This window comes from Lissotriton helveticus, chromosome 7 (genome assembly GCF_964261635.1).
Source record: "Lissotriton helveticus chromosome 7, aLisHel1.1, whole genome shotgun sequence".
NCBI lineage: Eukaryota > Metazoa > Chordata > Amphibia > Caudata > Salamandridae > Lissotriton > Lissotriton helveticus.
Window position 1 is genome coordinate 1039035583 of NC_136068.1, and position 13382 is coordinate 1039048964.

Genomic DNA, 13382 nt, shown 5'->3' on the forward strand with positions numbered 1-13382 from the left:
CCATGAGGCAGTGAGTTTAGACCTGCATTGTTTGACCATTTTTGCTGGGGCCAGTTGCTCTATGGCGGTCCTGAGCCAATTTTCATAGTTATTGGCCGCAGAGTTCAGGTCTGCCCCCAGGTTGGGCATGCTGTATCTAACTTGACTGCTAGCTCCTCGAATCTTAAGTTGCGCCAGGACTGTGTTTTGGTCGGCTGTGCTGGGGGTAACAGTAAAAGGTTATTGTGCCCAAACGGTAGGTTAAAGAAAATAGCCATATGGTCAGTCCACGTAAGTGGCAGGATCCTATCGATACTAATAGATGGGTTATTGGTAAAGATCCCATCCAAAGTATGTTGAGCCTTTTGGCTAGGTTTTAATACAAAACGAGTAGGACCAAAGGCTTCAAGGGTGTCTAGCAGCACTGAGGTCCAGGCATCATCACCCCGTTCTAAATGGAAGTTAAAATCTCCTAGTATGGTAAACATGGGGGAGTCAAGACATGATTCCCGTGGCGTTTAAAGAGCTTGGGAGAACGGAGACTTGGGTCCGGGTTGTCTGTAAATGAGCAGCCCAGGAAAGGTAAGTATGTTCCTTATTTTGATGTTAAACGCCATTGCTTCCGCTCCTGACAGTGGCACAGGATCAAAAGCTACTTTGAACTCGGACCTATGTATGATAGCAATCCCACCCCCTGTTTGGCTCATTCTGGGCAGGCTGGCGAGCAAGTAACCAGTTGGATCAAAGATTCATCTAGATAGTAAAAACTGGAGCAATCCCTTTTATTGCCACCTTGGAAGGACACGTATGTGACCTTGAAAGGTGGTACTTGGTATTCAGCATTCATTGGCCTTGTATTTCATTAGTAGGCCATTGTTGTGGACTACGTTGAAGACCTTTGGGGGTCGATAATGTGCAAATACAGCCCATCATGGCACTGTACGTTGAGAAAAAAAACAATGGTCTGCTTTGGCATCTGAATAAGTAAATCCCACCAACAAAACAATTACATCTAATAGGGCTGTGTCCTGTACCCATTTAATTTTAATATACTTCTAGTCAGGCTTCACCACATCTTGTACGTTTCAGGTGGGGAGGTCACTAAGATAGGCAAGATTGACGTCTCGGTTCTGCTATTTCATGACAATGAGGTCCCGATAGCTCATAATTTCAGAGCACTCAACAGCTGCTAAAAGGGCTGCAAGAGAAACCATATAGAGACGAAGCCTGAGATAAATAATATCTAAAACAAAGGTAATACATGTTTGGCCAATTTTTTGAGCAGGTTAATGCATAGTGCTATTTGGAGATGAGGATTGTGACGTCAAATTTCTGGAGTGCAACTAAAACCAGACGCAAGAGTGTATTTAGAGATTTAGTCACTCTAACAAGATCCAGTCATTTAGGAATTGCTTTTAGTGTTAAGGCAGGAGCTAAAGCTACATATGCTGCTGAAATGCGAGGATGGGGCACTGCTGGTCCGATTAAGACTCTGGATGAAACATTCCTCAGAGTAGTCCTTATCATACCTGTTGGAACCTCAACAGTAGTTGTAGTTAGAGGTATGCTAGTCACTTAAAGCTCAAGCTAGATTCTTGACTGTGGCTCAGCTCGAGGTTCTCTTGGAACCTCGAACCCAATATGAGCTGAGCTTTCACAGGAGGCGATGTGGTCTATTGGCTACTGCTACCGCCCATGTATTATTGGGAAGTGGGTTTGAACCCCGGGCTCGCTTTAGCATCCTATGAATCTCAGCAAATCTCCCAGTGCCGAAAACAAAAAGTGTAACGTAGTCTGTGTTTGTTATGAAGCACTCTAATGTACTTGAGCAAGTTTCGCTCGATATAAAACTGGGCAAAATAAAATCTGTATCTTGACTACCACACTATAGAATTAAGGATTCAGCATTAACCTTTGAAGTCAGATAGAGATATCTATATAGTGGCTGAATTGTGCAGTGTGAAACTGGAAAACTTGTGATCCGCATCAACTTTCTCTGCTTGAGCAAATTGTGTGATCCTAGGCAAATACTTTATTTCATAGAGTTTTTTCACATATGAGAGCACCTTCAAATATGCGAGTTCGAGACTGCTCTTGTGTTTGATTTAGAAGCCTATAATGTTGCTTCATCTATAGTAAGAATCTAGGCAACATTTAAGGTATACATGACAAATGACTTGCCTTAGTTCACTAATAGGCTAGTGGTCCGGGAGGTTGCAGGAATGTTTCTCAAATCATTTTTAAAAACACTCACTTTTAATAAATACTCTTTACAATTCCTGTGCTAAAGAAATACACTTTATTGACTTTTGAAGACACCTCTCATACTCTGAGTTGATGTCTGTTTCATGATTTACGTGCCAAATATTTTCAGGGCTTGGTTCGTGCACGGGCTTTTACAGCCGTCGTGACTTTTGGCTCGTCTTTCCCTGTTAATTTGTTGGCTTGCTCACCTCTAATGATTGTAGCAGAAATATATGTGATCCTCATTCGTGATCACACTAAAATCACAACAAAAACAGATTTGATGTTCTTGACGTCTTTAATGCTCTATGTAATCTAGAACAATAAAGGACTAGCATGTGGTTAAATATATCGCAAACTGTTGTTAATTCATGAATCTGCATTGGGTCACACACACTGCTGGCATAGTTGTTAAGGAAGAAATGGCCGGTGGGGTGAAAGATGTATCTTCGAAGATGTTCTGTAAAGACCTTCCTGATAGAGTTGCAGTTAGAGTCCGAGCAGAGGAGAACTTACAGTTCAAGTTTAGATTTGCTGGGGAAGAGTACCTAACGACGATTGCTGATAGCATCCTGAAAAGTTTGTGTACAAGGTTCAGAATAAGTCAGCTGTTTTTGAGAGACAAGATGGAACATAGAGTGGTACCCCTATTAAGGATCCCCTGTCTTGTGAGGTCTGCTGGTAAAATAAACTGTACTTTATGCAGTCTTGTCATATTTACTCGATAGGGTGTGGTTGTACTTTGTCTTTTTGGAAAAGGGACTAGAATAGTATGGGATGCTTTGTGGATCCCGCACGGCAAAAGCAAATCTGGGTCTCATAATTTGTTGAGGGCCTGGGAATAATGTCCAAGGTGCCATAGCCCTAGATTACCAGCAAGTGTGGAGTATTTTATTTTTGTTTAATGGGACGTTATGTGAGGTAGGATTTTTGAGCTCCTCAAAGTCTGTTTTATGCTGTTGAAACAAAATAAATGCGGATATTTAAAATGTTTACATGAATTTTATATTGTTTGTTTTAACATTGTGTATAGAAAACTATCAGTGGTATTTCATCACATTTAATCGGAAAAGAGGAGCCACCTCTGATTGATTCCTCAACTCGGAATTGATATGGCTGAATCTCCTATCTTTAAGATGTCAGCAGCCTGCTGGACCAAGGGTTATTGTTATCAGGGAAGAATGGGTGGAAAAGGGCAAGACCGACTATCAGCTTCTTTTTAAAATCATTCCTTTAAAGATCTTGGACCACAGATCAAAAATGGTTTAACGGTGTCCCTTGAGTGAAGATTCATGCAGAAGAAGTCCAGTAGAAGATGAGTGACTTCACTGAGTTCACTGGAGTGGGAAAGGTAAGCTGGGTACTCTTTGGTGAAGAGAGCCCACTCGAGAGTACTGTAGTGATGGTGACAGACCTCTCCATAATCACTGTCTCTTGTCAGCATCAATCCTCCAACTCTGTTTATTAATACGAGTTGATGTTTCTTATTCTTCTAGAGGCTGCCTAAGTCCTTAAGTGTATTCCAACTGGCATCAAACGGGGAAGCATTAAAGTGGCAGAGTGAGCACAGAAAAACTGTCCGCGATGATGAGGTAATCAGTTTAAAGTCACCATTGCTAGCCTAAAAACTACCACTTGAAACAAAGCCCCCCTTTACCATGTCCTATGTGCCTGTGAGACAGCGCATATATCCTCACCATGTGTAAACTGGAGATAAGATTGCTCCTTCATGGCCATCTGCAATAGAGCTCTCCTTCCTCTCTATGTATACTCATAGATTACTGTTAAAACCTCCTAGGTAAATCTCACTCTGTTGAGGCCCCTTATTCCCTCCTCAGACCCCTGTGTACCTCGCCTAGTTGAGCTTTTTATTCTGTACCTTTGATCTAGTGCACCTCAGCTTGTGTGTCCCTTTCTTTGACCATCAAACTTCTCCTGCAGTTCCCCGGTGCAGAGAATTGTCTACAATGGGAAGAGGAACAGCAGCCCACGATCGCCAACTAACAGCAGTGAGATCTTCACTCCAGCGCATGAAGAGAATGTACGCTTCATCTATGAAGGTTTGTGTGGCGAGGTTGGGTTTATTGGGCACAGAGGAACTGGCGAAGAAAGATATAGCTTCTGATGGTTCAGTGCAACGGATGTTCAAATTCTTTTTTAACATGCATTAACAGACTGTAGTGGTAGTTAAAATTACTGGCTGTGTATGTTTGAATTAACCAGTTGCATGCATTCTCTTCTATTTGACGGTCTCTCGTTCTTTGTAGCATCTGCGGTTGTTTTTGAGATTCTCATCAAATCCTGCAACAGTATCTTGTCAGATCCTACGAGGTACAATCAAGTATAATATGTTTTAAACTTTTATTGTAATATGATAAAAAGACATTAAATACTCACAATTTGAAGATTTAGTATGCATTTACAGGATTAGAGTAACATATCGTCAGAGTGCCGTCAGAGTTTTGCTGTTTTTCTGCAAAGGAGACTTCGAGAACCCACCCCTCCTTTAGTCTCTTACATTAGTAATTATGATTACATCTGCCAGGTTTACACAGAAATCCAATGGCGAAAGTGGTAATTTCAGTGTCATTGTAGTAGTATACGCCATGCTAGAAGCAATGAGAGTGCACCTACTTCAACCTTGATGGCTCTTCATAACAATATCTAAGATGGGTCCAAATGTCTCTGGGTTAAGGCGCGAGTGGCATGAGCGAAGCATAGACTCCTCTTTGCTTGGTACAATATACCAAGGAGTCTATCCACTGTTTGTACTTGGGGCTCTCTCTACCTGCCCAAACAGCGTGTGACAAGCCTTCTTGCAGTAGCACCGCTAACGCAGTATAACATCTATGAGAGGCTGGAGTCTCCCAGACCCCTCCTAGTATTGTAACTGTGGACCTAATGGCAGATCGTAGCTGATAAGGCAGTGATGATCTCACGCCAGCAGGACTGGAAGTGTAAAAATCTGTCCCCTACTGACCACCTCACCATGTATCATCTCTTCTGGAAAGAAGGGAAGCTCTGGTGAGAGACACTCTTCTTGCCATGTCTTTATCTACTGAGCATATTGAAGCAGAAGGACTGCTTACTCTTTCTAGGAAATCCTTGCAATGTTCCTCTCCCTGCTGCTCATTGGGATCCTTTTTCTTCGGACACACATTGTATTCCCCCCTCTGATCCCAGGTCACAAATCTAGTCACGTAGAGGGTTTCCTCCTGTCTCAGGGTTAGCTGAGTGAGTAAATGTGTTCCTCCTTACAAAGTGTGTGATGGGGAGAACATTCGACTGTTCCCATCCAATCTGCAGAACCTCACGGCACAGGGTCAGAGGCAAGAGTTGTGAGTTTCAGAAGACGGTAAGCTGGGCGTTAGTTATTCCGCCAGGCACACTGAAATAGAAGAATACACAAGTCTTAGGACAGGTACTGAAAGAGGAAAGCACATGTAATCAGAGAAAGGGGGTTTAATAGGAGGGAACGCAATCCTCAATCAACAACCTCCCTACCAGCTATAGTAGGCAAGTTCATTCACCAAATAAGAACAATACTCGACTCCAAGCAACAGAGGGCTGACCTGAGAGCTTCATTAACATAGTAATCAAATTAGCTGGCGCTCCATTTTGGTGGAAGCTGTCTAACTTAAGGACCCGTAGAGTGGCCAAATAGACAACAAGAAAGAGTTGGCCCTCGAAGGGAGCTTAACTAGACCTGGAAACAATTACTGATGAAGTTCATGCAAATAGGGTTCTTTTTCTTGTTTCACAGGTCTAAATACAAACTGGGGTGAATTGGAGCATAAACACAACTTATACTCATGGTGACGCAGTTTCCTTTAGGAGCATTCTGTTAAAAACTGCGCCCACGCTGGCATGGTGCATATTATTGTATTTTAGCCATTTATTGTGTTTTACTATAAAGATTTTAAGTAATCGTACGGTTAATAAGAGAATTCAACTCAACAGGAACCTGGATATACAAGTAAACAGGCACAAAAGGCTTTCGTAGGGAATTTATTACAAAGAAATGTCAACATAATAGAGCAGAAGATGTAGGGCAACTCTGTATGGTTATCAAAACGCTTTTTTTCAGATTCCTAAAATGGATAAATAATTAAAAAACATGAATTAGTCTGTTTGTGATGCACAACATTGTGCAATAAATAAAAATATAATTCAAAATGTGGTGAATATCTAAATTGGCTGAGAACGGTCAAGTGCTTTGTGGTTGATGCAATAGCTGTACAGTTAAGATCTATTCTATACAAAGTAATGTGGCAGGTACTGCACAGTAATATTGTAAACAAAGCGCAATGTTTAACAATTGTTTTTACAAACATATTATATAGTATATATCCATTGTAATGTATATACAAAAATATACATGCACTATGAGTGGTGGTTTATTTTCGCACATTTATCCTGTTTAGGGCACTTGCATCACAGCAAATGCATTATTTTATATCATACGCCTGAAAAGATATCCAAACATCAATGAAAGCAAAAGCAGTACATTTCATTTTATTGCTAATAATGCTTAAGTACATTGATAAATACAAATCCTGATGCGTTCCAAGACAAACGTCTTGTAAACAAGGCTTTTTACCGTAAAAGATTATAATAACAATACTGATATTTATAAAGCGCGAACAGCTACCTCACAAGGAGGTGTCCCGGCGCTGAAAATGCAAAACTTGTTAGGGAGGGAGTTATGCGGCACAGTGCTATTGTGCTGTGTAGTCGTACAGCCAATCAATGGTGAGTGACAACTGGGATTGGGAAATAGAAAAAACGAGGAGACCCCCCAAATTAGGTTCCTCAGTCTTAAATGTAAGAGGATAAGAGACCAAGTAAATAACTGCCTTAGGTTTGAATTTAGCTAGGATGCAAGCAGGAGTGGTCTGTTTCGGCTCATAAATTTGGTGTAAAGGGAGAAGAAGAGGTGAGGTGAGGTGGAGCAGGTAAGGATCCCGAATGAATGTATGGTAATTGTAACCGGGTAAAGTATGTCAAAACTACTATTTATACTTCCAGTATTACAGTCCTGGAATTGGTGCACATAAACACTTCAGTCTGTGAACAAATTCAAAACAACAGACAGATTACTGGTATTGTCTCACTTTGGAGTTTTCAGAGGAAAAGCACGCTTTCCTCTTTTACTGTTACATGAGACATTAAAAACCTATCTCTTTTGCTAGTTGCTCTTTCTCAGCTTTCCATTTCCAACCCCTTACTTTCTCACTTGTCCTAGCGCAAAGAAGCCTCCCGGTATAAGTGAGCACTTCGCAAACAGTTTCTTATAGATAACAGGAACTTGAGCGAAACCGTCTAAGAGCTATGAATTGCTCTTCTTTGTGCTTTTCTTACCCTCTTCTAGTTGGCCCTGTTTTCTTTTCGTTCCCGGGCATTCTGAATTAGCTTGTCAGCAGATTGGGATGTCTATGAAAGATACTGATAAATAAATAAAGCACTCCTTTCTCAATAGGAAACACCAATTCCAGCATAAGCATCATAAACACCATTTTTCTCTTAGGAGGCTCAGTTCTAATAGCCATAGCTGCATTGGGTACCAGGAATGGCAAAATCTTACAGGCAGCCTGTGGTTGCAGATCAGGGCTCTAATTGTACTTTTAAATATAGGGTTTGCATAATCAGTTATGTAATACGAAAGTGTATTCTACAGAATCCAGTCTACATGTGTGTATATATATATATATATATATATATATATATATATATATATATATATATTTTCCCAAACAGTGTTTATTCATCCAAATAGCACCTTTCATTTGACCCAAAATTACCAGCAGTAGGCATTTGTTTTGTTTGACGTTTTCTTTTTCATTTGGCTAGCAGATGTTCCCTCACCATTTTCATGGAGGCAGCTGCAGCCAAAGCATTTTTCGTGCTGAGAGGTAGTTGCCACTGATTGGCCATGTTGTTAAAGGGTAGTAACGCATGCACACTTCTGTATCATCAGATTCCTCACTTTTGGGCTCTACCAGCACTGTTTCTTTGGGGACCTGTATAATTTCACCAAGTGTACTCTAATATCCTAAAATTTCAGCAGTGTAGAATTTGCCCTCCTGCCTTGAACCTATTCGAGTATCTGGCAATCACTATTACATAGACGTGCAAGGCTACTAAAATTGGTACATTTTTGCCAGCTTGCTTTTTTTTTTTTTAACATTGACTATAGTGAACATGCAGATGGAATGGGTCTTCAAATTGGAGCTACTGATCTGTTTCCCTCCACCATGTTTATTGGCATTCTCGCTAATTGCTGTGCAGCACATTAAGACTCCAAATTCCAACTGTATTGTTGTTCCCGATTCAGCCGGATCGTGAATTACAGGAAAGTCAGAAATACTGTATCCCGAATTCCCTTTCTTCCTTTCTCCCACCCCAGAGATTTGATCAGGTAAAACCTTCTAATCGGTACAGGTGTGAACACGCCTGAAAAGGGGAAATTACTGCAGGAATCGTTTGCTAATTCCTATCCTGCAGTAATTCTCCATTTCATACGGCACTGCTGGGACCCAACTTGCAATACTGTGATCTCTAAAATTACAGCTACTTACTGTATCTGTGATTTTGTTAACAAGAATACCACATCAGTATTCTTGTCCAAATTGTTCTCGAGGTAGCAGGACTTCGATGAGGAAGAGTAGAACTTGGTGTAATGAAGATTACAGGTAAATAATTGGAGCATTCCCCCGCCTCCATCCTCTCTTCCTTATTCCGCACTCTTTAGAAATGAGGATATAGCAAGCCAAAAGACTTGTTTCCAAACGACACTTAAGAGCCGCACTGAGACAGTGCATATATACAACTTGGGTTCTAATTAACCAGGTTCAATACAGACCCCCAAAAGTAGCGCTGCTTAATCAGCAGACAATGAAGTAAAAACATGAACTCAAAAATCATAAAGGGGGAGCTAGAAGCAAAATAGATTCACTCTGCTTCCGTGTGTAAAAATAGAAAAATCAAAAATGAGTGAAACCTCACCATTCTAGGTTCCAGAGTCTCAGCAAAAAGATTTTGGAGACCCTCACCCACAAGTTTCAGCCAGTGGTGTATATGATCTTCCCTGGCATACTCCTAGCGGACTTTTTCATCATCGGGTCTCCTATCTAGGCATGGAGTAGTCCAGGTAGGTACCACCTCCACCAGGAGGAAGAATATCTGAATGTAGAAATTCGGTGGGATCTGTGAGGGTTATTACAATTACCTCCTATGCCGAAACGCACCACTTAAATAAAAAATAGGGATGGGATGGTGGTAAGGTTAAAGAAACTAGGAGATGTATTTGGGATGCTCTACCAGTCCTTCACATCAGCGGTCTACATGTTTCATGGGGGTCATACACCAGTCTATGAGATTCATTGTGATCAGAAGAAATGAAGATGGGAAAGCAAGATAAAGGGGGCTACACTCGGGATACATCTGTGCCGAAAGAACAAAAAAGAGCCTGAAGAGCCTCACAATCTATGGAGTCCACAGCAGCCGAGGAGTACTTCAGGCAGAGAGCACTGCTGGTTTAATTACTTCTTATCTCACGATAGGTGAGGGAGTCCTCTTAGTATAAAGCATCAATCTGGCAGTGACCAATACTGAGGGCAAATTACGGGTCAATGTCAAGGGTGTGCAGAGTCGAAAAGCGAATTGGCATCCTCAAAGCTGCTATTGCCAAGGAGAAGTAAACCAACAGTATGTTTGCTGATTTTAACATTGCACTCACCAAGACTTCACAAGAGAGTTCAAAGGCACTAGTGGATGCTAGGATATGCAGGATTATCCTTCTACTGGGCAGGGGAGGCCATAAAGAGGACAGTGCAAAAACAACAGTTGATGGACAGAATGCAGAACAATGTCATACATTCACCCCAGTACAGAGATCTGAGCCTAAATCCATCGTTTTTTTGCACTCCACACCACCCCAGTTCAGACATGGCCATATGCAAATCAGCCTTGACCCTGTGCCTCATGGGAACAGTCCAGCCCGAACTGCCAAGCCATGTCTTTCCTGGACCGGAATCAAGCATCCTAGGACCGGTTTCTGGCTTTCAGCCGTCTTCAGCCAGGATCCAGGCTCAAGGCTGATTTGCATATGGCCATGTCTGAACTGGGGTGGTGTGGAGTGCAAAAAAACGATGGATTTAGGCCCAGATCTCTGTACTGGGGTGAATGTATGACATTGTTCTGCGTTCTGTCCATCAACTGTTGTTTTGCATAAAGAGGACAGTGACATTGGGCATTCTCTTGAATCCTTGTCCATTAACCCTGTGCCCTTTCCCTCTGTAATCAAGAGAGGCAAACATGGAAATGTGGCAACCTTGGGGCTATGGTGACCATTTGGAAGGAGGAATCCCATTGAGACTGTTCAGGGATGTAGAGCCAAACGGGAACGGTGTTATGGGATGATTGGAGACTTTTGTTTCCTGAGCTTTGCCTGGACACTGCTGCTAAGAGAGGAGACCAGCAGGGCTGTGTTACAGTGAGGGCTGAAGCAGGCGTGCAGTGCCATCCCAACTATGACTGGTCATTGATGATAAGGTTTCACGTTTTGCTTACATGGAGTCAGTACCTGCCTTTCTGCATCCCCGGATAGCTAATCCCTTCACTGTCTTTTCCTAAATCTGAAATTATGCTTTGTTCCTTGGGGTCGGCTTTTGGGTGCTTGCCCTCATCGGCTTTAGGGAAGACTGATGTTTTGTTGAATACTTTTTATTAGTCTACTGTCCTATTTCTCGTACTGACTTCTGTCTACCTTCTTCCTTATGAAGCTTGAAGTAAGTGCTCACTCATAGTTTTTTGATCCAACTAGTCACCAGTTTATTTTATGTCGTAGGTGAGGAGTTCCAGTAGACGTGGTTAGGTTAAAGATGAATACGTTTATTGTTCTTAGATGTTAAGTAGGTGTTCCAATAAAGATGTAAATAAAGCCCCACCAGGAGCAACCTCTCTGCTGCTCAGCACAGGATCCAACTGACACTCCACTGCACAGCAATCCATACATTCCAATAACATCACCATCCACACCATAATTCTAGGTGGTATTGCGAGGCATTTGTTCTAGTTTGCTAACTATTTAACTCATTTTCTACGTACGGCCACATAATACATATAACTTCCGGCAATGCCACTTTCGTTAGAGCCTCTTCCGGTGATCCAATGGCCCTTGATATCACTTCCTATGACGTCACATAAATAACGGCTCGAATTGGGCCTTAATTTGGTGTCGCCCCAAGGAAATGTAGAAGTTGGCTCCTCTGGCTACCGCCTTCCTCACATGAAGGTCCGGTAGCCCCCCGCTGGAACTTCTCTTAACAGGAACACACACTCTGCAGCAAAAGCTGCAACTTCTTCAAACGCCCACCGTCCAACCCGCAAGAAAGCAGGTTCACAGTCATTCAGGCGAATGCCTGTGGCTTCCACACGGCACCAGGCAGGCCGCGGGAGGGTGAGGGACTCTGGAGAGCGTCTAGAGGCAGAAATACCTCTCCAACGAACAAGAGGTGGCGGCACCTTTTACCGGACCCTGCTCGAGCACTCACACTGTGCGTCGCATCTTTTAAAAACAAATGCAAGCCCACTGAAACCATTTTACATTTATATTTACTCCTTCCCTGTTCAATAAGGGCACAGAGTATGTTAAGGGGAGCAGTGCCATATTATTGCTAGACTGCACCGGGGACGGAGTTCCACTGTTTCTTCTCTATCTATCTGCACCCAAGAAGTAAAACCTCATTAGCTAGGACTCTGACGGCAGAGCGGGCGAGGAGATAATTCGATTTTCTGCTGTAATTGAGTAATTAGATTTTCGCGGTATATTTACTACTTTGGCGCCCTCTGCAGCTAAAACAGCAGAAGCGCCAACCCTGCGCATCTTGTGAATGCTCAGATAAGTCATCGGCACACACATGCTTGAACGGCCAAACCGGCTGAGAGCCTGCTGAAGGGAGAGTCTGGAGAGGAGGTGACATCTCTGCGGGCTGAAAAGCAGATCAAGGGTGCTCAGATCAGTATCGGCACACACATGCTTGAACGGCCAAACCGGCTGAGAGCCTGCTGTAGGGAGAGTCTGAAGACGAGGTGACATCTCTGCGGGCTGAAAAGCAGATCAAGGGTGCTCAGATCAGTATCGGCACACACATGCTTGAACGGCCAAACCGGCTGAGAGCCTGCTGAAGGGAGAGTCTGGAGAGGAGGTGACATCTCTGCGGGCTGAAAAGCAGATCAAGGTGTTGTCCTGTTGAGGAGGCTCCTCGCGTTGAAATCAATAGCCTCTAGGTCAGGGAAGAGAGAGTGGGAACGATCCTGTATTAACTTGGGTCCATCTGTGATGGGAACTGCAGAGGCAGCGAGAACCAGAGACCTCTTTTAGTCATCGAGTTTGGGGGTCGGGACAGGCGTATGGTAGTTGAGCCTGAGATTCCCCAACGCCAACAGTCACTGTGATGTACTAAATAACATTTAAAAAAAACATGATGCAACCAAAGAGGAGGCTCAGTGATTGAAAGGGTAATGGGGCTTAAGGGGTTGAGAGTTGTTATGGATGTCAGTGTTAGGGAAACAATATTTAAAAAGTAAGCAACATTCTTAAACGCTTCAAATGTATCCAAGTCTAGAGGTGTATGTGCTGCCCATAGAAGAGCTTGAGAAATGTAAATCTGCCACTGAAATATTGGCGCTGGTTTGACCCTTGATGGGAAAAGGCAGTAGCCAAGTAGTCTGTACTCCGCCAAGGTACCAGTACCACAGTGCCAATCAGGTGGTTGTAGTCCACCTTCCCCAGTGGCACACCAAACCAACACCATTTAAGAATCTGGTCGTGAGATTCATCAGCTAATATTTAGGTGGCTAGTGGAAGGATGGCAAAATGCCCCATCAGCTTAACGCTGGTGGTTGCCTACTGTCTCCACCCACCCTCTTTTTCCTAACTTTTAAGGGACACAAAATTCCATGCGTCGTTTGGGGCAGGTGCAGGCGGCCGGTGGTGTGTTCGAAAACTGCATCGTACAGCAGTTGGTGTACCCGATCCAGCATTCTCATGGTGCCCTGCCTTTGGAAGCTTCTCCAGTTAGCTCTGTTCACTCACCTTCTCTTCCTTCTTCTATTCAGTTTCAGCCACCAATTACGCTGGAGCATAGTAAAATAAA

The 13382-nt window shown here is 43.0% G+C and overlaps 1 protein-coding gene across 1 annotated transcript in view; it reads left to right on the forward strand.

Annotated features, from left to right (window-relative positions):
• The window catches only part of MCRIP1 (MAPK regulated corepressor interacting protein 1), a 101892-nt gene that overhangs the window by 46265 nt on the left and 42245 nt on the right, over positions 1-13382 (forward strand). Inside the window, exons 2-3 of the mRNA XM_078653824.1 lie at positions 3720-3815; positions 4165-4283. Coding sequence (XP_078509950.1) covers positions 3808-3815; positions 4165-4283 — 127 coding nt within the window. The 5' untranslated portion in view covers positions 3720-3807. The remainder of the gene's footprint in view (positions 1-3719; positions 3816-4164; positions 4284-13382) is intronic.